The sequence below is a fragment of the Gopherus flavomarginatus genome, chromosome 21 (genome assembly GCF_025201925.1).
Source record: "Gopherus flavomarginatus isolate rGopFla2 chromosome 21, rGopFla2.mat.asm, whole genome shotgun sequence".
Classification (NCBI taxonomy): Eukaryota; Metazoa; Chordata; order Testudines; family Testudinidae; genus Gopherus; species Gopherus flavomarginatus.
Genome location: NC_066637.1, coordinates 15,274,457 through 15,299,974, shown reverse-complemented (window position 1 = coordinate 15,299,974; position 25,518 = coordinate 15,274,457). Strand labels below are relative to the sequence as shown.

Genomic DNA, 25,518 nt, shown 5'->3' with positions numbered 1-25,518 from the left:
TATGGCTGCCACTCCGGCATGTGATGGCTCCACAGGCTGATGCAGATGGTCGTACTTTAAGTTGTCCTCTGCTATCTCCCAGAGAATTGATGTAGAGCCCACGGTCACATTTTGTCGTGCCCCAGAAAATGCTTTGCAGCTGTTTATGTACTTGGACATCTTGCTTGTGTGCTTCTGCCTTTTTCGCTAATGTATCAGAGACCTTTTCAGAAAGCCTAGGTTTCTTATATGACCATCTCATGCTAATTGTTCCATTGGTGGACATGTAATATAGCATTATGTATACCACTTCAGGCAGGCAGTCTCCACGTTGTCCAAGAATATACTGAGGGCCACTGGCTAGGTTTAAATATTAATCCACCTGGTATCCTGCTTGGGAGCTGGTACAACCCAGAGAATAAACCTAAAACATTGAATCTCTCTTCTTTTGTGGCCAAAAAGTACATTCTTGCAAAACTGTGAGAACTATGAACACTGTAAAATCCCACACCTGCTCTTTTGCTGATCTAATTGCTTTACACCTTTCATACCACATTATACATGTGGTGGATGAAACATCTACTGTAAAGTAAACAGAGATAGTAGAGATTGGGGAGCATATGGTTTACTTTTTGGTTTTTAGCAGATTGCAACTGTAATCCTATAGCATTTTAGCACAATTACAGTTCCTTCTTCTCAACTTAGCAAGTGTCTACAGTGAATCTCAAGCTCTCCTTATGGAAGAGACGTAAAGCATGGATATTCTCCCACAGCATGCAGAAAACTGAGATTTTAGTAATTTAACTACTACAGCAAAGAATTTCGGTCCCTGCTTCTCTTAACTTTGTACTTATAGGAGTTTCCATGGCGCACACAGCTATAAAAGAGTTCAACTCTCATGTCAGAAGGCTTAAGATTTGTCACACCATTTAATAGCAGAGTTTTAATTTGGCTTTTGTCTCTGCTTTAGTGTTTAACTAGTCTCTCATACTGCTAGCTATTAGTCACAATTGGACCTAATGTGTGAACTACGAAGCTGACTGTTCATAATAGTGTGGTTCTAATGCATTGTCTGCTGTTCAGTCCGTCTGGTGCAAGTACAGGAAACTGAAAAAGCCAAGAGACAAGTGCTTATATAGCTGCAGACATCTAGTTCATTCATATGCTCACCATGTACACTTATGGGTGTACACAATATCAGAAAATCCAAGTTTTGAGGAATGCAAGAGCAGATCACACAACTGAGAAGGCTGCTTGAGTGGTAGCCCCCTTCACTGGAATAGTGGCTCAGCAGCCAAGGGAAGGAAAATGTCACCCAGGTTAAACCGTTTTGCAGCCCTAACTTTAACTGCCTTTTGAGGAGCATGTAAATTTAAATGAAGAAGTCATTTCATGTTTCCCTTCAGCAAGAAAGGAAAATCTCACTCCATTATTAACATGACAAAAATCTATTTTCTTTTACACAAGCCTGTTTTAACAACTGCATTTAAAGGTTTGATTTCACGTGCTGTTCATTTTGGATCTCTGGATATGCTACAGACAGTTTCAGAAGTAAAATGCGTCCTCCCCAATCAGTGCCCACAGAATAGTGTGAACAGACAAAGATTATTGTAAAGGAATGTGGCCTACTCTACTCAAATATTCTCTCTCCATCTGTAGGACACAAACCAAAGTTTAAAAACAAAAAAAAACCCACCACACCATACACAGAGACACCAGCACTGCCCAAATTCTTCCTTATTGCACATATGTGCCATCATACCAAAGAATGCTGAAGACTGGGAGACAGGTATAAATAGTTAATTCAATACTACAGCAATTAGTGTCCAGTGAGGGACCTTCACTATGGATCAGCAAGCACAGATTTGGCATTTAGTAACAAAGCAGCATATAGTACTGTCCTATGGAGTATTGTTATCCAGAAACATTACCACAAATTAAAAAGGGAAAGCCTTTCAACTGAGCAGACATGCTGAAGCCAGAACTCTTTTGGGTTACCAAAAAAAAGCCCTCACACTCTCCTGAAGCATCTGGGAATGAACTGTAACTTCTGCATTGATCAGTGTGCCTTGCCGTTCCTCAGAAAACTGAAGTTCCAGCCTGACCGATGCTTCCTTGGAGAAGAGAGCAGAAGGGCTGAAAGGCTAGAGACAGGGACGGCTCTATGTATTTTGCTGCCCCAAGCACGGCATTCTGGTGGCCTTTCAGCACCGTGCCTGTGGGAGGTCCGCTGGTCCCGCGGCTTTGGTGTAGCTGCCACCAAATTGCTGCCGAATCCGCTGGACCAGTGGACCTCCCGCAGGCATGTCTCCGAAGGCTCCCTGACTGCCGCCCCCACAGCGACCAGCAGGCCGCTCATGACTGCTTGCCGCCCCAGGCACGCGCTTGGTGCTCTAGTGTCTGGAGCCGCCCCTGGCTAGGGAATAGAAACTACATCTGCCTCCATAGCACGTGTACTAAAAAACCACTGTGGGTGAACTGGCCATCACTGAGATTACTGAAGGGTATACAGACAGGGTATACATTTTATGAGTTTGCTATGAGCCTGAAACATTAATTAAGAAAGGGACTATAACAAGAAGGGTTTTTTGTAAATTTATTCTTACCTACCGTACTTTGATCCTAATGACATGAAACAGAAAAAAATAATTTTTATGTGCTTCACATTTATGAGATTTTACAAAAAGGCTTTTGTGGGTATTTTAAGAATGTGCTAAAATGTTGTTTGAAACCACATAAAACCATCTGAAGAACCTCCCGCCAGAACTAACAGCACACACATGGAAACACTTTAACTAGTCTTTGTATATTTAATGAATCAAATATAGTATTAATATTGTTTTAAATACTAACATGCTATTTCAATAAAGTTACTTTGCCATAGCCAGCTAAGGTATCTTGAGACCCAAATGATAATACAAACAATTTAAAGCAATCATGTTCAAGGGATAAATGTTAGCTGTATGCTTCACCAATATTTGATTATTCCAAAAATTCACTAGTTTTCCTGAAAAGAAAGTGTATATCACTGATCAGAAGCCTAGATTTCAGCCAGAGTCACATGGAGAATATATCTTAGGTTTCAGGTTCTATTTCTCCCTAATCAGTTTTTATAACCCATACTGATGTGGGACATGTCTGATAAATACATAAACCCTGGACATCATGTTTAGGGAACTTTTCTCTAGGCTTATTTTCTTCTCCCCCCCCCCCCAAAAAAAAATGATGAAGCTACAGGTTAACAACAGAAAATTGGACAGAGATTGGCAGGAACTGAAATCTACATTTGTAAGCATGGATTTGCTGCACAAAGACTGGACTATGTCCAAGAAAGCTTCGTCAGACACAGAAAAGAAAGAGGCACTTAATAAAAAACTAAGCAGAAAGGTGGGCAACTGACTTGGAAAATTCTGCTGTAGGGCATAAACTGATGCTTTCTATAATGAAGAAAGGAAATGCATGGCTGAACTGGAAATCAGGACCAGCTCAAGGGAACTAAACACAGCGAAGAACTGGAATCTACCAAGAGGCTCTTAGAACTGTTAGAACCTTATCTGAGGTGACAGTCTACATTAATTCCTGTTCTTGACATATGCCCCTCTGAACTTTCTAGATTGTTGTATGTGTGACTGCAGTGTTGAGCAGATTATTGTCCATCTTCCTCAGAAGCATCTGGTTGCTAGTCACTGTCAGAGAGAGGATACTGATTATATGAACCACAGGTCTGACTCAATATGGCAATTCCTATCTTCCTGTGCAACTTCTGGTGCTTTGCAAGGCTTCCGAAATGTGAATACATTTTTCCAAAGCTAATAAGAATAGCTGGGAACTCAAGTCTTCTTCAGTTTAAGGACTGGATATCTCCAGATTATTCTTTGGCATGGAGGAGGGGGCAAGATTTTGCAGTAAGAGAATTCAAAAACAAAACATTTTGGTTGTGCTAACCACCCACCACCCTTTATCAGAAGGCTGCACTGCTGGTTGACACACTCCTATGTTATGGAGGCTTCAAGGGATAACCAACCTGCAATAAAGGCTGCTGCAACTGTTTCAAAGACTTAAAGTTATGTTTCAGGAAATATTTACTGTGCTCAAGAGGTTGATCCCTGGAGTTACTGAAAAGGCATTAGATCCAATAGATCAATAACTCTCGCCATCTAAAGTTCAGAGTAGCATGCCATTTTTCACTGGAACCCCTTTATAGTTTGAATGTCATGGTCAGGTACAGAGATTTTATGTCCATTACTCTTCAACCACAGAACTCCTGGAAAAAAAGTCTTTTTACACACAAAAAAGTCACATTAAAAAAATTTTTTTTTTAATGACCTACTTTATGAATGTGAGAATAAAAAAATATTTAAGTTAAGAGAGATCCAAAGCTTTATGAAGTGTTTGAAGTTTAGGTGGGTGGACACATAGGATGGAAACTTGTTTAAGGAACTCTAGAGAGTAAAAGCTTGGCCAGAACAAAGCTATAACTTCAAGAGAGTTGGGTTGGGGAGGAAGTTTCCATTCTCTCCAATAGCACACCCTAAAAAAAAGGGACAGATTGATCACTTTATTTTACCACTGAAGACCAGATTAATAATGTTGTTGTTTGGGGCCATTGGAAAGCTCTTTCCACAAGGCTTGGTATGAATTTTGGACTATATACTGGGAAAGTGAGTTTCCATCACACTGCAATGAAAACAAGCTATGCCTCCCAATTTCGCTAGAACCAAATCACATCCATAAAAACACTTGGGCATTTTCCAGTGGGTAATCTAGTGCCAAAGACAGCGGGTGGGTTTTTGTATCTGGCTCATGACTCTGGCAGCACAACATTAAGCCACAAAACCCAATGCCAAATACCAATACCATTTGTTTATGAAAACCATTTTAAAATGTTAAGTGGTGCGTTAGACGGGATTTGGTAAAGTGACACTCTTCACTTTGATTTTTTCTAGATAATTATACAGATGCTTCTCGCAATTGCAGAATGTAACAGGAACAGCTGGTCAGTGCACCTAGAGGTGAGTCTAAGTTCTTGATATTGATGGAGGAAAAAGTCCTATTGTCTTCCAAAAATGCTTTTGAGCATTTGTCTACAAGCATTAAAATCACACCAAAAGGGCTGCTGTTTTCTGGTAGTTCTAATGGGTGACTGAATAATCACAGGGAGGTCAATGGAGGGGAGCCTATTTGATGGTAGAAGTTTCAGTGACTGGTAGGACACTCAACAGAACAATTTTCATCATGTACCTCCCCCACCCAAAACCAAACATTGACTTGCATTTTTTCTTTATCAGTATAAAGAAAATGGCTAGTTTCAGCAACGAAAGGTGTTGTCAAGCTATTTATTCCAACTGACTACACATTACTAGCTCATGGATGGAAAAAGATTTTAAGGCTACAGAAAGAGTTCAGTTTTGTCAACAGGTAATTTCACCATTGACCTTCTCCCCATCCCAGATTTACAGCAGCAAGAAAATACAGAATACTGTTCAACAATAAAACAACAGGCATGAGAATGCACAGGACGGTTTGATATGGGGGGGGGGGAAGTGAGCAGGAAATAATGGATTTTACTGGCTCAATTAGAGACAATTCAAAGTTCTTTTATTCCTTTTCCCTCATCTCTCACACAATCAGGAATGTGGCCATATGAAGTTCTATAAGGATGCTCCCTGAATACTAGAAAAAGTAAGATGTGTGTGTCCTCGGTCCAGTTTAATGAACACATCCCAAAATATGCCTGTAGATTCTGTACAGGTATTTAACAGAAATTTTTTCCAGCACACGCAGGTGCAACAGTCCTACGAGCCAGCATACCAATAAAATTAGGTATGTGTAACTTCAGTTACACTTAACTGCACATCTGGACTGCGGCTAGATGACAAACTGCAAGGAGAGCTATAAAGAGTAATAATGCTGCCTGCGTGTTAGGAGAACAGCATTCAAAACAATGGAACAGCTAAAAGTCAGAAGTGGCCTAGAATCCTAGAGTTTGTGGCTTTCAATACATTACCATTGTCAAAAGTGACATTCCCCATTTAGTTTTCCCAAGCATTCAACCGTACTTAGTGCTTGAAATGTCATGACCAAAACCACTTTGAGAAGTCACCAGCAAACTTCCATTAGCCTCCAACACAAAAGACAGTCATCTTTTAACACCATGGTCTATCTCCGGTTTCAGAACAGGCTCATTAAACCACAGGAGGCAGAGACTTGCTTGCAAGTCTCTCACCTATATCCATCAGTTTGACCAACAGCAGGCCATTCTGTAGAGAGCCCGCTGCATATATAATGAAGTTGCAGACAAGTTTTACATTCTGCCAACTACAATTGCTCACACATGCTATTCCAAAATAAACTAGAATTATGTCAGTCTCTTCAGAGGCAAACTGCAGAGGTACACGGTGGAGTCCCAGACTTGTTTAAATAAGTACTTCAGCACCTCGACGTACACAGTTACAAAAAGAGTCCTAGTGCAGGCAGTGCCGTAATCAAGATGGGGCGAGCGGGGCAGCTGTCCAGGTGCAAAGCCGGGAGGATGGAAAAACCGTTTATTACAGCTTTGGGTAGAGGCCCCAAAATCTAAATACAGGTAAGGGCCTGCTTCCCTTCCTTCAGAGAAATTAACACAAATACAGTACAGGGGTAAACAGCTTCAGACAGCAGTCTTGTGACAAACTACAGCAAGATATGCTGTGTTACAGGTCTGCAATACATTGACAGGAATTAGATCTTGAAGGCTCTCAAACGATTTACATGCTTACAAACTAGGCTGGAGAACTCTGACACACCATTGTCTACTGCACCTGCTGTCTGGGTGTGACTCTAGAAAGCGCAGGACATGTCACCTTGCTGCTGTATGGAAAGATGCAATAAACCTAGAGTTGAGCCTCATTAAATCCACCAGTCATTCATCTTTACTGATCTACACAGAACCATCTCTGTATTTGCACTTACCACTCGGGAACAAGTTATTTTTATTTGAAGCATAAAACTGAATATTAAAATATATTTGGCAGAAAAGATGGGAGGCCTAAAAGGAACCATTTCTTGTGCATGCGACATTAAATGTACTGAAATCATGCTTGGCACAGATACTGCGTGGCATATTAATTCATACATCAAGTTTACTCTAGCCACTCAGGTTATAAGAAGGATTATTATTCACTGATGAGTTAAGCCTTCTGACTAGGGTTGCCAACTTTCTAATCGCTGAAAGCCAAACTCCCCCCTCCCCCACCTCTTCCCTTGGCCCGTCCTCCATCACTCTTCCCCTCGCCCTCTCTGCTCCAGAGCTGCAGCCTGATACCAAGCCTGCCTGCCTGCCCGCCCATGAGATCCAGATAGGAGGTGGCACTAGCTGAGCAGGGGCTGACGTGGGTTGATGGCCCAGCGCCACCTCTTCCCCACTCCCCCATGGTAACCGAATTTTTGGTGTCCGATTGGGCATTGCTAGGGGTCCCCTTTCTGAGCAGACTCTGTTTGAAAACCGGGCACCTCGAAACTCTACTTCACAGTCTGATACCAACTTATTCATTAAAACATAGCATACTTTTAAGACACAGAGCTTTCAGAGATGCAAATGGCATTGTAGTACTCAACCTCAACTGAAAGTACTGTATCCTCCACCCCTTTCTAGGTTCACGACAAAGTCACTAGAGGTGGATGGTGATGCTCTTGAGCTCCCCAGTCTGGATTGTAACTCAGACAGTCCAAGGGCCAGTTTCAGATCTGGTTCCTTATTACTGCGTACAGACCTGTAGCTCAGTGTACCTTGACTTTCAAATGGAGTTAGGAACCTAACCGACATCTGTGCCTTTGAAAATCTCCCCTTGTACTTTTAAGAATAAACTGCTCTATTCTGAGTATACATGTATATTCTCTAACCGAGATTCAGATGTTCAGCAATAAGACAAACAGCTATATGAGCTAGAAAGATCATCCTTAATCAGTCTAACTCTTGTTCTGATGCATCTGTCTGGCCAAACATTGTCTTGAAGGGGTAGTTAAGGGCTTTGGAATTAACCAGCTGCACCTACAAATGTGTGGCGATGAGCATGGTAAAGTGGCTCAACAACAGGGACCTAGTATTATTAAGAGGTAAGTCACTAAACATCTAGGCCTGGCTTTTCAAAGGAGCCTAGGAGTCTGGAATTCTGATGGACGTCAGGCACCCAGATTCCCTTAGGCTCTTTTTCAAATCCCAGCCACAGAGGGTAAAGCTGTAATGTTCAACAGGCAGCATGGTCTTATGCAAATTACATTTGTCTTGAGGAATCAAAAAATTTTTAACAATCATAAAATTAGAAAAGAGACAAAGTAAGTGCCATTTTAGGTGGATTTCAGTAAAGCATTTGATTGTGTGCTACAAATTCTTACTTCAAAAATCATTTCAGATTGGTTTGGACAGGAACATGTGGCTCAAGAATTCACAAAGAGCATATACAGTACAGATAACCGTGACTTAAGTAAGTATCTAATGGCATATGCAGAGACAGGTATTAGGTCACTTCTTAGGTAGCATTAGTGTCTTATTAATAATCAACATTAATATGTACACAGATTCTGCTGAACAGAGAGGAGTTCTGAACACCAACCAGAAATAAGCCTATTGTTAGAGAAACTGATGGAATTCAGAGAAATAACTCAAGAGTGATGAGAGGCTGGAAGCATTCATTTGCTTAAAAAAGGTAAATGCACACATCTTGATTAAAAAGGTGACTGGCGGGGCATGAGGGGAAGAGGATATAGCATAATCCATAAATAACTGAAGATGGAAATACCAGAGAAAGGATTTCAGTGCAATAATGAGCATAGTCAGAAAGAACTGGAGAAAGTTAAATAGACAATTTAGTGTGAATATTACAAAAGGCTTCCTGATAATGAAGTAGGAGACTATGAAATGGTTTCCTAAGGAAGTAGCAGAACTCCTTTCATTGCCTGGGACACTGAAACCTACGCTAGGAACATGTACTGTGAGGATAACGCTGCATCAGCAGGGATGACCTAATAGGTTTCTTCCAATACTTGTGTTCAGATTTTAAGACACTAAGGATACAACAGCAAGGGAACCCAAGGCAGAGAACAACTCTGAGCATCAGAATGCTCAAAGGTGCTTTAGAAGGAATTCTGCATATAGATACACCAAAAATGAAGCACTGCAGAAGAGAGAATCCGGTCAAGAGCAACTGAATGATGTTTCCCCATCTGGCTTTCCTCTCTCACCTCTTTTAAAAACAACTCATCCCAGCCTGCATAATTACATAGAATAGTGCGAGGCTGTCTCTTATTAGGCTTTGAGCTGGCTAAAGTCAGGGCTGAATCAGGTTCCCTTCCTTAACTGTATTCTCTTACATCTGAAGAGTTTGCTGGCATAACCGTCCTGTTTTTAATTCTGTAAGCATCTGAACATTAAAGTGACTAGCATTTTGGTGATTTAAGCCCGTCCTGAGATGTCATCTTGTACTTATCAGTCGAACCCAGAGGCAAGACTCATGGGTGACATAATCCTGATGTCACACCCTGTTGTGCAAAGCCCCAGCCAGCAGTGGGATAGAAAATCTCAGGTTTCCTTAGTGCTGGGATGCATAACAAACACATCTGGATTCAATCTGCAGAGCCCTCACTGTGAAAGCCACAGTAACTATCATGCCTGAAGAGAAAGCCATCACAAAGGCCTAGTAACCATTAATGAGGAACAGTGAGCTAATGGTAATAAACTTACTTCAAAGCTTCCCATGGTTTTTAGTTTGGGCAAACTAGGTTTACATCTAAAACACAGATAGAACTCTTACATAAAGAGCTCACAGCTGCCTAATCACTTCAAGAGCTGAAAATTACACTGCAGGCTGGAGAAATCTGAGCTTCAGTGATCGTACCCCCCACCTCCAATGCACAGTACTGGTGGCTGATGTAAAAACTAAACACTAATTATGCCTCCAACACATGGCATCCTCTATTTCCTTAGTGGAATCAGGATTGTTACTTATATAGGAAACTCAGTTGGTTAAGCACACATGTAAAAATGTTCCAAGTGGTGGCATACTAATATTTCTTTCTGGTAGCACCCAGAATGCACTAAGTATTTTCATTCAACAAGTCTCCCCATAGGCTTTACAACAGGGCAGTGCCTTTAGAAGTGCCTTAGTAGCACTGCAAATGAGCTCATATAGAGAGATAACATGGAAGAAGGCACAGCCACGTATGTGTGAAAAGCTGACCAAGTAGATTCACAGAGGCTGGCAATGTTCCCTCTAATTTTTTACATTCATGTGCAGAATGAATTTTGTTATGTACGTCAATATGGAGGTGATGTGTGGCCAAGGGGTTCGGAACATGGGAGGGGGCTCAGGGCTGGGGCAAAGGGTTCTGGCTCAGGGTGCAGGCTCTGGGGTGAAGCCAGGGATGAGGGGTTTGGGGTGCATGAGGAGGCTCAGGGCTGGGGTAGAGGGTTGAGGTGCGGAGGGGGGGGTTGAGAGCTCCGGCTGATGGCTCTGGGGTGGGGCCGGGGATGAGGGATTTGGGGTGCAGGCTTCCCCAAGGCTGTGGCGTGGAGAAAGAACTCCCCCCAGCCCTCTCTCGCCGCAGCAACCCAGGGCTGGAGAAGAAGCACCTCTCCCCACCTGCGCGACCCTTCATAGCCTGCTGCACAGCCATGGAGCCGCGCAGCTTAGAGGGAATTTAGGCTGGCACCATCAGTACAACAAAGTGGGTGTAGAGAAGTGGGATAAGATAAATGTGTATGAGAAGCAATGAGAAGAGTTTTGAGGATGTTTACAAGAAACTTGAACATGACGTGACAGTGATGGAGAAGCCAGTGTAGGGATTGAGAGAGAGGAACTGATGGACAAGGTCCAACAACAAGGAGAACTATTATTTGACATCAGCAAATGAAGTCTGTACAATACAAAGTGATTAAAAACTATAGGCAAAAAGACACTGACACTATTGACTCGGGTAAGCTATCAGCTTACCTAGGTCAACGGGATTTCATTGCTGTTTCTGACCAACAATCACCTCAATCCATCTACTAGAAGTCTTATATCTATGTATAGTCATATGCACAGGGGAAATGGGTTGTAACATTTCTTCCTCAGGCTGGAAGGACAAGAGTGGTGGACACTTCGCTTAGGCCACGTCTACTAGACTGAGAGCCTCTGTAAATCCATGAACTAAGGTCTCTGTGGCAGCAGTACCATCAGCAGCACAGTTAATACAAACTGCATGCTTGAATAACTTACTCCATTTTGGATACTAACCAAGTCTGCAATTCAACAGGATAGTGGGCGCTATGAAGTGTTAGCTCAGCCAGTGCATTTTCAGAAATGAGATGATTAAGACTATGAGAACACTTTGTGATCTTTCAAGATGTCACAGACAAGGACTTAATAAATCCTATTTAACCCAAGAAAGACCAAAGAGGTTCCCTAAAATGGAAGTCAATATTTAAACTTCTCCTATATTTAGGGTGACTAGATAGCAACTGTGAAAAAATGGGACGGGGTATGGGGTAATAGGTGCCTATATAAGAAAAAGTCCCCAAAAACAGGACTGTCCCTTTAAAAACGGGACATCCGCTATCTTACCCATGGTTACTGAATTAGCCAAAGGCTGCCAAGACTCATCTTCCTGAAATTATTTTCTAAAAAAAAAATCCAGACAAGAGGCATCTTTCCACAGGGAAGTCTATTTTAATTCACTTCAGAAGCCTCCTCTTCTTAACAATAAGGGATGATTAGATAACTTAAAGCACTGATTATCTCCAACCCTAAACAAAAGAACATGGAATGTAAAATAGTTACACTTATCCAGACTCACTGGTCCTCATTATGCTTTCATTTCAATCAATTGCACATATGCCCGTTAAGGGCAATAAATTACAACCACATGTTTGAAGAAATATTCTTCTCAGTGTGGGAAGTGGAGAGGCAAGGATTAACCGAATTGGGCAAAACGTTAGATAGCATATGGGAGTAATAAACTAATGAACAAAAGGATATTAGGGCATTAGCTTTAGGCAATACAAGTGTTAAATCTGGCAGCAAGAGATCAAACTTAAAGTTACCATTTCGACAACAGGTCTGCATTTCTGTGAAATACAGCTAATAATCTTAAAACCATATATGATATGTATCTGCTACGGACTGAATTAATACCAAGTTTACTTCTTCAGACTCAAGTTGAATTCACTTCTGGTCTCCACAAGTGTTAACCCAACCCTACCTGCCCGGCAAAGTGTTCTCTCTCCCCCCTGCCCTCTTAGTTTCTCCCAGATTTTATAGATTTGTGAAATTAAGGTGCACCAATAACTGTCTGAAGATTCCTGTGAGAATTTAAACTCAAATCAAATGGAAGGAATGGGATAAGATCATAACTGGCAAGGAGAGAGGAGTTTAGCATGGCTGAATGAAGTAATGATATGCAGTTACGAAGGATTAAATAGGAATAAGGCGGCTTACTGACAGAAAAACTGGGAGACTGTTTCACAAGTGATTTGGGGCAATCCGTGGAATTATTTAAAACTAGATTGGACAGGGCGCCCATGAACAATTCTGCAGTGGCTACATAGACTGAATATTCAGCAGCCTACTAGTATCTTAATGCTCAAGACTCTACTATTCTAAGCAATTCTATATGATTTTGTAATACAAGCTTCACCCAACATGTTTTCAGATTAAGTGCTGACATCAAATGAATTGCCAGTAAGTAGTCTAGGGAAGACCAAAACTTAAGACTCTGACACTAGTGAACAAATATGAATAGATTATCTAATAGATTATTTTTAAAAAGCCCTAACGCTGTTTTCCTGAAGCACCCCCTCTTAGCCATTCCCAAACAGGACACCACTTGCTACATAGGTTCTGATGGTTCACTGATGTAGGTGACTTGTTCCCCACCTGCAGATAAGGGGTAGGAACAATATCCTAGAGGGTCTAAGGTGTAGGCTGAGCAGTGCTGGTGCAGAGAACCCTGAGAGCAGCCAATTCTTTGAACAAAGTCTGAGCTGAACTCCATGGAGTATTATTGTTACTTTAAATTAATAAAAGCCAAACCCTAGGAAAGTAGAGTTCAGACTCTCCCCATTATGTTGCCTGTATTTGAAAAAACAGGTTGGGAATAGAACCTGCTCACAAAAGCACCCAGTTCTTCAAGAGCTGGATACATTTCTCTTCCACCCCAAGAAATGACATTGGAATAATTTGTCCAAAAATATTTTAAAACCAGGAAGTGAAGCATTTGCCCTATGGAATGAACTCTGAGAACCAAGGGCTTAGCGTTACTTTGGGCCTGGTCAAGAAGAGCCTTGCTTTTATCCAACCTATTATTCTTGCCTGCAGTCTCTCAGACCGACTGGTCCGTAATCAAGCCTATTACATTGTCTGACAGCAATAATTCCAGACAACTGCTTACTAATGAGACAACTTCAAAGTCAGATTATTTAAAGATGACAGATCTAATTCAGAATTCAAATTCAGAAAGCTCTAAGAGAAGACAATATGGTTCCCAATTTTAAAATATCATTCAATATCAGAGAGAGAGCGCTCTACAAGATTCTTCTAACCCAGGGATCGGCAACCTTTGGCACACGGCTCTCCAGGGTAACCCCTTGGCGGGCCGGGCTGGTTTGTTTACCTGTCGCGTCCGCAGGTTCGGCCGATCGCGGCTCCCCCTGGCCACAGTTTGCCACTCCTGGCCAATGGGGGCTGCGGGAAGCAGCAGCCAGCACATCCCTCAGCCCGCACCGCTTCCCGCAGCCACCATTGGCCTGGGGCCGCGTACCAAAGGTTACCGATCCGTGTTCTAACCTCTGCTTCCTGGTATGCTAGCAGCATCTCTGCTGGGATTTGCAATATACACTGTTTTGCTGTTTTAAGTCATCTACACAATTGATATATATGTTGCCACGATGAAGTGCATTGTGGCATGTTATTGTCATTGGGGGCTCTGACAAATGACCAAACAACTTCTGTTACCTTGAGAACTGTGAGGTACCTACAACTAATCAGCAAAGGAAAGTGCTGGAGTTAAGATAAAGCAACAAAGTTGCAAAGTGCTTGTGCAAACCCCAAGATGAACCCTCACCATGGAAGACTTTGAACTGCCTGGGGAATATATACTAGAGCCTGGAGTTCTCATTTAAAAAAAAAAAAAAAAAAAAGAAGAAGAATTTTAAACAGCAGAAATTATACTTGATGTTTACATTTTATATTAGCTGTTGGTAACATGTCTGTTACCCCCGGCATAAACATAACAGCACAACTGTTTCAGGCTGCACTTTCAAGTATTGCATATAAAACATCCTCTAAACTGGAGGAAGAGGGAGATGTTTACACTTAGCCTGTTGAATGATTGTTGCGATACACTCAGCATCTGCTCTAACAACCCCAGAGGCACTACTAACTTCAAGGAAGTTCTGGGGTTCCCTTCTCCATCTGCAATGCAGGAGACAGGCATAACAATGGAAGCAACAGCAAGGTGCCTTCAGAGGTGGGGTTTTTTAAGTTTGCCACACACAGTGTGGCTAAAAGTTGTATTACTGAAACGAAGAACCTGTCTGTTCAATGTGACTGACATTTTGAAGGGGTGAAAATGAGTTTCTAGAGCATCGTTCAGAAGCATTTTTGTATTTCCTGCAAAGCGAAAAGGGTTACTAAGATGTGGTTGCTTTAGAGCATGAATTTCCTCCCCGCCAAGAGAGGCTGTGTCACTTCAATATAAGACTGCACTGAGACAGTCAGCAGCCTACTCAGTTTTCTAGGTTCACACACAATAATTCCAAACCTGGTTTAAGACATTTTACAGCACTGGGAGGTGTCTGGCTTTTACTGGGAAATTATAACCACACTAGTCCAGTAAAATTCTTGACTTTTTTTTTTATATTAAATATACAAGAAGAGAAATGTGGTTAGTTATTCCCAATTTCACAAGCACACTTAATACTCCTTGTTAAAGAGCATGAGTGGCCTCAGTTTCCCCATATGAATGATGGGCATAACACACTGATGTATACTTAAAATCCAGTACTAGCTAGTCAAAATGTAACAGCTGTGTTATATCATATTATTTTCCGAGTGTGAATATGATTGGGTATCACTGCATTTAACCAGCAGCACTGCAATATGCAATGGAACTAGCTAGCTAAAAAGGATTAGCTGAATCAGTGGGGATAATCGCAAGCATCCAATAACGAGAGCTGTTCAGACTTGATAATCTATGTTTAAAATAACTAAAAACATTCTCCTCCCTTCAAACTTAAACTACAGGGGGCAGAGAGACATTTTCTGTGCAATGTCGTTCCAACAGAAAATTAACTCAAAGACTTTGGTATCACAAATTGCTCTCAGAGTCCTCTTGATGAATAGAGAGAGCTCGATAGGTCACACTTACCTAAACAGCACTGTACGCACATTGGTACCAGATACAGCATAATAAGTGCAGACTTTTATGATCTTGCATTTTAACTGAGTACAGTCTTGGCCTACATAATGTATTACAGGAAGCACAAGTAGCAATGTCTATAGTTAAGGCTTCCCAGTACTTCCCATAATAAGACTCTATTTCACTTGCTAATAATGTACCAAAGTAACCTTTCTGGCTGAAGTTTCACATGCAAAGTGGTTTGTCTCAGGCAGATATTGTTTATTTTAAGTTTGGGGGTGGGGAATGGGGAATGATTTAGCCATTTCCAAGAACAAAATTAGGGGAAAATACATGGCTTTACCCACATTAAAAAAAATGTTTGCAACCATTTTGTTTGAGAAACTAAACACTACAATGCTTTAGAGCACGGACTTGAAATTTGGAAGGCGTTTGCCTGTATGTCAGGGATGTGCCCTTTGTTATCCCTCTAGAAAAAGGCCCCAACTTGCACAGATAAGAAGCTGAAAATGTTCAGCTTGCACATGTTCAGCAGAGACTTGTTAAGGAGTTTGGCAGCTAAAATTCTCCAAAGATATCCTCTAAGCTTGCTGTAGGGGCTGAAAGCAGGATTTTCACTGCAACTGTTGCTCTCAACTCCTGAGGGCCACTTTGGTGCCTGGGTAATAGAAATGAGAGCAATGAGTGTGCTCTCAAGGCTTCCCCTGCTGCCACCCAGAAAGACTGGAATGCAGAGGGGACAAAAATTTGACCAAGGTGGGGCAGCAACAGAGGGAGTAGACTAGGACCAGGAGTTTAGGAGACAGGGATGTAGACTAGGACTGGCTGGGCAAAAAGTGAGGGAAAACCGGACTGAGAGCCAATCTAGGGAAGGGGCAACCGAGATCAGACAAGGACACAGGGAGAGGAAAATAGTTTGTGATCACGTAATTAAAGATTGTAACATAACACACAAGGGGACTGAATTTAAGTTGCACGCTCAATCTTAACTCTGGAATTTCCTAACCTTTTAGCACTTACCTTTGCAACTTTAACATTCTTTTGATGTAGAGAGGTGTGTGTATATTATAAAAAAAGTGTTACAAAACATGAAGTCAAACACACACATAAGAATCTCAGTGGTATTCTACAGAAAGTTACCCTTTTTAAAAAGCACCAAGATTTAATATCTTGCCAGATAAACATTTATAGCAGGTCAGATGAACAAAAGAAAGGAAGTGGTCAAGAACTAAAAATCTTTACCTTTTGCCTGCATTTGTTAGTGCCTGAGTAGTTTAAGAATCAACCATGGTAAGTAACTACATCTAAGGCGGTGTTTTTATCACTAGCTTCTGGTAACACATGCAAGCCATTGAGATTTGCTCACATGCTTTTTATAGTAGTTAGAAATCTCCAGTAATACAGCATTTATATTTCAGTCTACTATATATGTGTGAACTGTGAAATTAATAGAATTACTATTTACATCCCAGCAGTGACTAAGAGACCAAGGACTATACAAACCCCTTGCTAAATCTGATAATAAATCAAGCCCTATGACGAAAGGGGAGTTAAAACCCAGTCCAGCCTCAGCTTTCAAAAAAGTTATTCGGTAAGGAAAGCGATTTAGAAATGTTGCCACTAAAACCTTAAAGAGAGACTGTCAATTTGCTAGTGCTAAACTGTCCCCCGACAATAGTTTTTCTACATATGATCTGTTAATTCTCACTTTCCAGGCATGTGGAATGGAAAGTAATGGAGAATTAGCCGGTCTAGTCTGCTAGAGTCCAGAAAACAGGGCATTCTACTTGGTTTCAAAGTTTTTTATGGAATTCTGTCTCTACTGGTGTGAAAAAGTAGCACCTGACTGTCTGGAAAGATACAAGTCTTACTGAATGATCATTGCACTAACAGTGAAGTTAAAAAAAACCACACAACTGAATATATTTCAGTATGCCTGCAAATACTGTTTTACAAGAGGATGTACAAGTCACTTCAAGTCTCTAAAATTTACTCTCTGCTGTTGGGATTGTTTTTTTCAAAGGACTCAGTTTTGGAGGGCTGGGAAAAAGAGGAAGAACAGATGGCTTAAGATTGAGCTGGTCAAGAAAAGTAAGAACACAGGTCATTCCAGGGCAGGACTGCAGTTAGAAAAAGAAATGCAGGTGTGCCAGGAAAGAATTCTGCCCCTGTATCCCCTTCAGAGCTTGGCTTCAGTATCAGTTGACACGTTTGATCACTCCTTACTTTACTAACGTTACAAATGGATAAAGTAGATCAACAGTCAATAAGCCTTTGTGTGTCTTTCTGCCTCCAATGCACACTGCAAGCCACTCTCAACGGCTGTTAATGAATGTGTTTCCTAGACTCAAGATATGTGAATGATGGAAGCAAAGAAAGCAGAGGTTTCTACATGGTAGAATTGACCTACAAGTCTCTGTACTGGTCAAAGGCATTGTTGGCTTCCACTTCCAGCTTGCGCAGGCGAGCAGATGGCATAGCACCGTCTTCTAGAGGAGGATCGTATTTGTTACTCCATGGTGATCTGTGGGAAAGAAAAAAAGGGGAGGGGGAAAGAAACTTAGACAATCAAGGCAACTCTGAAAGGCTTTGAGAAGTGTAGGCTCAAACCACAGATGTTTGAACTTGCAACAAGAACTATTAATCTGTCAAAACTGGATCATAAACAGGTATTTCTGAACATTGATAGAAAGGGGACCTCACATTCCTAAAACTTGTTTATAGCTTCTAACTTTCCCTATAGATCACCTCTGATCTTTGTGTTACCAGTATATGTGCAGTCATGTTTGGTGCTTGGTTTGTTTTTTTTCAAGTCTGAGTAATTTTCAGTAGTGGCTCTTTGGAATTGGGGGTGGAGGGGTCTTAATACTGGAAGCCACTGAAGCCTTAGCCATTAAAACTGCTTACCTGAAAGATTTTGTATCCAGTTAGACTGGGTACTTTATCTGGGAGTGTTTGTACACCATGAGTTTTGTCAGGATTTGAGCAAATACTATATTGCCTACAAATAATATTTACATTCTCTTCCACTAACTGGTTTTATAAAACACACTACTACTTTTGTGCAACCATCAAGAAAACATTTAAACAGTATGCAAGAATTAACAGGATTTGTAAAGCTGCAGGTTTTTTAATGAATTTCTGCAGGTGGCAGAGATTGCGTGCTCTCAGTGAAATGCTTGGTATTAAAGGGTTGATGGAGCCTTGTGCCTGCCTCTGAGAATTTTAGAATTCCCATTTTATAAGCCCACATTCTCTTTTGCATTTCCCCTGTGAACAACCAACCTGCATATAATCATTGCTAGTTTAAAAAGGTACCCCTAGCCTTTGCAAAGGCGCTTTTTAAAATGATCCAGGTCTGCTAACACATATCAGGTTTAGTGTAGTCCATACAGAAGGGCCTTCTCCTTTGGTAAGCACCATATGTTATTAATTTCTCTAAGACGTGTCTAGCTTGACATCTATTTAACGCAAAGCGCAAAGAATAGTCTGTTTCCATCTGGCCTCGCTTTCCCCACATTTCATTCCCCTCCTACTCCTTTCTGCTGGATTTGGCTCAACAGGTGAGACACTAGGCAGAGTCAAGTCACTGTGTCACATCCAGCCACAGGAAGACTTCTCAGGCAGCAATTTCCCATTTAAAAAAAGAAAACTCAAATGCTTTAGTGAATGTTACAATACCGTATTACTTGTTTAACAGAGAATTCTGTCACGTCAGAAAGATTAACACACAAAACAAGGGTTCCCATCCCCGAAAGTGCAGGCTTTGTGGCGTTCATAAGTGAAATGGACGCACACGAGACAGTACAAATATACATCTAAATAATCTCAAACCAGACAGCATCAGAGAGCTGCAGACAGGACATCAGCCTCTATCACGCATCCTCTGAGGAATGAATAAAATAGGACCTGCCCCTGTGCAAACTGCAAGTATCCCAGACAGTCTGCAGTATTCATACTGTTTATGTTCATAGTTGCAGCCTCTGTTCCTAAATGCTGCCCTCTCCGCACCAATCTTTTTTTAAGCACATAAGTCCTGAAAACTAAGTTGTGTTTCTGCAATTCCATATGACATTTTGCTGCTCCTCCAGGTGCAAGGGAACCAGTGGCCAGAAAACCTGTGTTGACCAGAAGTACCCTTGCAGCCCCCTCCTCTCCAACAAACAATTATGCATTACTTAACAGGGACACTGAACACCTTCTTTTCCCATCAACAGTTGTTTTGCCCTTCATAACAGACTGGATCAAATATTCCAGCTTCCAAGTCAATTGTTTATTGAGTGAAAAAGAGGTCAGGTGATCGCCTGTGAGGTAGACAAATGTTTTACTAAGATCAGCTGTGAGAATTAGGTCCTCAGAGCCCTAGGAACATGTGGAAAGCAGCTATTGCAGAAGTGAACATGGTAAAATGCTGGCTGACTCAAATCTTAAACCCAACACATTTATAGACTCAATCAAGGAAGGTAATTGAAATAGATCTCTGGTGGTGACTTTGTGAGGAGGTGGGTCAATTTTTCTTAAGTTATTACTGGGTTATTTGATTTGATCTGGGATAACTGACGGGTCTTTATTTACAAAGAATTATCAAAGGCATCCAAAGAAGTAGGTGTGCATTCTTAAAACGCTTTGCTAAAAAACGCAAATATACAGAGTAAAACTACTGAACAAGATAGCATTTCTGAGTTTGTCTGCTACATACTTCTGCATGTCAGGACTGTACTTCTCTTCAGAAGTTCCAAGGGAAGTGAAACATGCCTCAAATAAGCAGAAAGTATCAAAGTGTAAAGGACAACCATGCTCTGAACAAAATCTAACATGCAATTAACCTATCCAAGCTGGTTCTGATGGCTATTCCTTCAGTTTTTATAAGAAGTTTCCTTGGCACACCAACTATTTACACAAAATGTACAGTTATTCCAAACAAAAACCCAACCATCTAATCTTCAGGCTACAAAACCCGGAACCATGTACTTAACATACCACCTCCTTCATTCACATACAGAATATTCTTACTATGGTGTCTTCCAGCATTTTGACTTCCGTATTCCCAACATTTATTAAACATACTGATTAATCTAGCTTTAATGAAGCAACAATATACAATGGCACAGAAGTGATGCACCCATTCCAGCTCTTGCTTCAGATGGCACATTACAAAGAAAAAAAAACCAAGGAAAGGCTGCAATCTTAGAAGTGCTCAGTTTGAGATGCAAATTTTGTGCATGAATCAATCTATTTTATCAAATGCCAACTGCAACCATATTGTCTAATATATTCAGAGCCCTTTAAGCTGGCAAGAGGAAATACACAAGGCTGCGTATCTCCTATTATAAACACTGGCCTCTGAACCCATGGCTATCCCCATTTCCGTCACCTAATCTATTGCAGGAGTCAAAATTGGAAACGTTAAGTTTGACTTTTGCTGAACAACTTGCTAACATACTCAACCTCTCCACCTTCCTTTCTTTCGGGAAGCTGAGTGGTCTTAAAATTAACTGAAAACTGCACCCTTACAAAAACAGACACTAACAACATATTTTCAGTTATGATGAGCACCTATAGACTTTTTTTGTCTAAGGGTAATATCAGTAAATCTAAACAATATCTTTAAACACTCCACTACTAAACAAAATTCAGACAGATCTGATAAACAACCAGCATTTCCAGCCTTCCTTATGGGGCAATGTTCATTTAGTTAAAATCAACATATCAGCAAAACTGCTACTTACAAACCTTCCCCATTATAAAAATTCCCGGATCAAGTTATCAAACAAACAATTTTTGTGGTAAAACAACCAACCGAGGATTAACCTTAGTAAGTTATAATTATCCAAAGTCCATCCAAATGGAAGCTATGAATCATAGAATCATAGAAATTTAGGGCTGGAAGGGACCTTGAGAAGCCATCAAGTCCAGCACTCTGTGCTGCGTCAGAACCAAGAAACCTAAACCATCCTTGGCAAGTGTTTGTCCAACCTTTTTTTTTTTTTTTTTTTTTTAAACCTCTATTGATGGGGATTCCATACCCTCCCTTGGAAGCCTATTTCAGAGTTTAACTACCCTTAGAGTTAGAAAGTCTTTCCTAATACTTAATCTAAGATCTCCCTTGCTGCAAATAAACTCACTGCTTCTTGCCCTATCTTCATTGGACACGGAGAACATCTGATCACCATCTTCTATAACAGCCCTTACCAGATCATCTTTTCTCAAGACTAAACATGCCTAGTTTTTTTAAATCCTTATCAGTCAGGTTTTCTAAACCTTTTATCATTTTTGTTGCTCTCCCCTGGACGTTCTCCAATTTGTCTATATCTTTCTCAAAGTTTGGTGGCCAGAATTGGACACACTATTTCCAGCTGAGGTCTCACCCATGTTGAGCAGAGTGGGACAATTAGTTCCCAGGCCCTTCCTGTTGGTCAGAGTCGAGTCTAAAATGGCTGTTCCCCTGGTTACTTACTCCAAAATGTTGTCCCTAATACATTCCAAGAACTTACTGGAAATTTTGTATTTTGACATACTATTAACTACTCAGACAGCTGTTGGAAAAGTAAAGTAAAGTCCCTCATTACTACTAGGTCTTGCGTTTTGGATATTTCTGTTATTTATTCTAGAAATGCCTCATCCACCTCCACTTCTGATTTGGTAGTGATGATAGCAGTCTACTGTAGACATCATCCGTATTTCTTACCCCATTTATCCTTACTTAGAGAGAGACTCAACTCATCTGCCTCCCATCTCCTTCTGAACCTCCGAACAAATGTATATATTTTTGACATAAAAACACAAACACCTCCTCCGTTTATCCTGCCTGTCCTTCCAGAACAAGCCATATCCCATCATACCAATATTCCAGCCATAAGACTTATCCCACCAAGTCTCTGTGTGATGCCAATTAAGTCATAATTAGTTTATGTACTAATACATCCAGTTTTCTGTTTATTCTCCATACACCCAGCCCTTGTGCATGCATAGATATCTACGATGTTGAGCAGATTTCCCCACTGATTTCCCTCTTGTTGCTCCTATGACCCGTTAGTAATTTTCTGTGTTCCCCTCCACCCTCCCAAACATCTAACCCTCTTTTAAGGTCTCCTTTTTCATACTTACAGGTCGACTTTTGTTACCTGCTCCCTTTGAACCTAGTTATGTTATGATATGGGAACAGTATCACTTCAGTTCTAACCTACAACAAGTATTAGCATGGCAAATGATTGAACAAGATACAAATCCTCCAGTTAGATGGAGTTCTTTAACCCGCCTAAAACACAAGTTACCCAGTGCTGCTAAAAATAATCTGAATTTAACTCTCCTCTTGCACAGCTGAGGGTCAGAAAGCTCCTAAATCTAAAGAATTATTTACTCCCACAGCAACTACAGGATTTGTTCAACATCATCCAATAAAAGAAAATGTTTCAAAACCTTTGCCCATAAAGGGATTATAACTCTGAATGGATGTTTCAACTTCTTTATCCCCTTCAATCAATTGCAACAACACAATTTTATATACACTCATAATTAAAAATTTGACTAAGGCCAGTGCCAGCTCTTTCATCTCATCCAAGAAACAGAAGCAGTGCCAATACACAAGAAGTCCTAAAGCATTTTATTTCCAAATGTTACCTAAGTCTATGGACAAGAGAGACAGGCTATGTAAAAATAGGAACGAACAGGAAGACAAGGCATCAGCACAGAAATATTAGAGGCTGACTTGCTATCATTCCTAAGGTCTATATTCAATAGATTCCTATGCTGCGGTATTAATTTGCCCATAGTCTATTTCCCTGCAAACAAAATATGATCAGAACTAACTGTCCAAATTGTAAATCACCTACCCTCACTGTGTCAGAATAACCCATTGTATTCCAAATTTCTGGGTCATGGTTGAAGATTGTTTTGTAGGAATGGCAAACTCCCCAGTGCATTTCATCCCAGCTGTTGTTTGTTGGGTAACACCAAAGATATTAGTGGATGTCAAACTGATAACATTTTCACTGACAGCAAAACTTTTTATCCTACATTTGTAGATCTCTGATGCAAAACAAGATTTTGGCACCTGGAATTTCTATGTAACATTACTCTCAGCCTTAAGGACTAAACCGGATCAACACATTCCACAGAATGAGGACTGTCTTGCATTCACATTTATACCTGATTATAAAATATAGCCCTAGAACAGAGAAGCACCCCAATCTATTATAGATCAATTATACCTTCTTTCTCCAGATAATAGCCTGTAACATGAAATCTTGTACATAATGGATTAGCTATTTCATGGCCATTAACCCTTCCTTCCTGATTCCTAAATATTTGTTTTATTCTTCATAGATATTAAGGTCCCACTCTTCAAATGATTCTTCACCTTTTCAGACTCCTGTGCCTCACACAGCCCAGTGAGGATTTGTGTGTGACCAAAGCCCCTTGCAAAACAGTAACCATCACTAAATAGAAGTGGAAGTTATTCGTTTCACCGACCTTCCCAGACGAAAAAAGATAAAATAACTACATAAATATACGCTAGGATTTACACACTTCACAAATAAATATGAGCAAGAAAAAGCAGCATGCATCTCTGCTTCATTTAAATTTTTAAAGACAGGACAAAATTAATGTTTTGCCTTTCAAAATTCTCTTCAATTTGCCTCTGAAGCAGGTAATCTCTGTGCAAGTGTTCCAGTTTTCCTTCAGGTGGGTATGATTTAATTACAAGTATTAGATTTCTTTCGCAGACTGCAGGAATGGAATTTTAAGAGAAGCCTATAACTTACGTTTTTTACAGCTTGTAGATCGCGGCATTTTCAACCCATTACAGCTGGAGAGAGCAGTAAGTTTATCTAAAAAAATTCATAACCCTACCCAAAATGTTTTTGGTGGAAGAGCACTCAGAACGCTTTTAAAAGCTTAAATGGAGGTTATTTGAAGAAAGACAGATGGACAAAAGCACTTAGATTTCAAAAATCAGGCTTCCAATTTCCTTAAGAGAGAAAGCTTTTTGTTTCAGCTAACAGGTTTCAAACTGTGCTGTTGGCACCAGCCTCCCCATAAGGATTCCATTTAAGAAAACGATCAAACATACTTAGGATGGAAGTGTGTGGAGAAAGTCAGAGACCTTGAAGTTTTATATCAAAAAAGGTCTGCCTGCATGCTCTGGATTCCACTGCCAGTTGATATCCCCCCAGACACCTTTGTCATTGCAGGAGAACGCAAATCAGTGCCTACAAGACTATGTGAATGTGCAGCTGCTACCAGAGTAGACGCACAATAGTATAAGCAAACCAAAAAAGAAATCCACTAACCCTATCACCACCAAAAGGAGAAGAGACTCTAATTTCCCTCTTCATATTTAATTAAAATTTTATTCATGTAGAATATTGATTAGTTGAAATTACTTTTAAAGTCTCAAGTTTTTTCTTAAAATCCATTTATAAAATTTTAATTCTTTTTCTACTCCACTTTAGTTATTTATAAAGGGATCTTTTCAGCAAGGGTGAGAAAATAATGAAGCTGACCTTGCAGAAAGGACTGCCAAATGCACAAATTAAACACACACAAAACAGAGAGAAAATGCTTTTCTCTATTGCCTTTCAGTTACCAAAATCTCAGGTCTTTCAAGTAATTGGAGCAGGTACAATATTGTCACACAAGTGTCATTTTCAAGTGAACTGTGCCCCTTTAATTTTAGGGCTAGTGAAAACTGCTTGGCTGCATCTTGAAGACTGAAGTTCTCTACCCATGGCACAGATGCAACACAAGACGATTGCCAGCTTTCCATATGCCCTGCCAAAATGCATCAGCTCTGATGAGGAAGGACCTCTTGGAGGGAATAGGGAAATGCAGTCTCCATGATTTAATCCCTTTTTTACTTTGAGGCTGCCAGAGAAGATGCCAAATGTGGCATATGACAGATGTAGCAATTTCCTGCAACATCTTTGGGAGATTTTACTTTACTGATTTTATACACCATTGTGGGCCAGAGATTGCATGTAATTCCATGGGGAGGTTGATCACAGCTCCTCCAGATGCTGAGAACAGTGGGAGGTGATTAAGCAAATTCACTTAGGTTGCAACACCTCCACAGATGTACCACCACTGGCTCAAATATACACCTCTACCCCGATATAACGTGGGTTCGCATATAGTGCGGTAACCCCATAGCTCTGGCAGCAGGGC

General features: G+C 40.7%; 1 protein-coding gene across 2 annotated transcripts in view; it reads right to left on the bottom strand.

The window, feature by feature from the left end:
• Nucleotides 1-25,518, bottom strand: part of CAPZB (capping actin protein of muscle Z-line subunit beta) — a 107,255-nt gene that overhangs the window by 21,956 nt on the left and 59,781 nt on the right. For both annotated transcript variants that reach the window (XM_050931361.1, XM_050931362.1), the window contains exon 4: nt 17,762-17,875. In XM_050931361.1, coding sequence (XP_050787318.1) covers nt 17,762-17,875 — 114 coding nt within the window. The remainder of the gene's footprint in view (nt 1-17,761; nt 17,876-25,518) is intronic.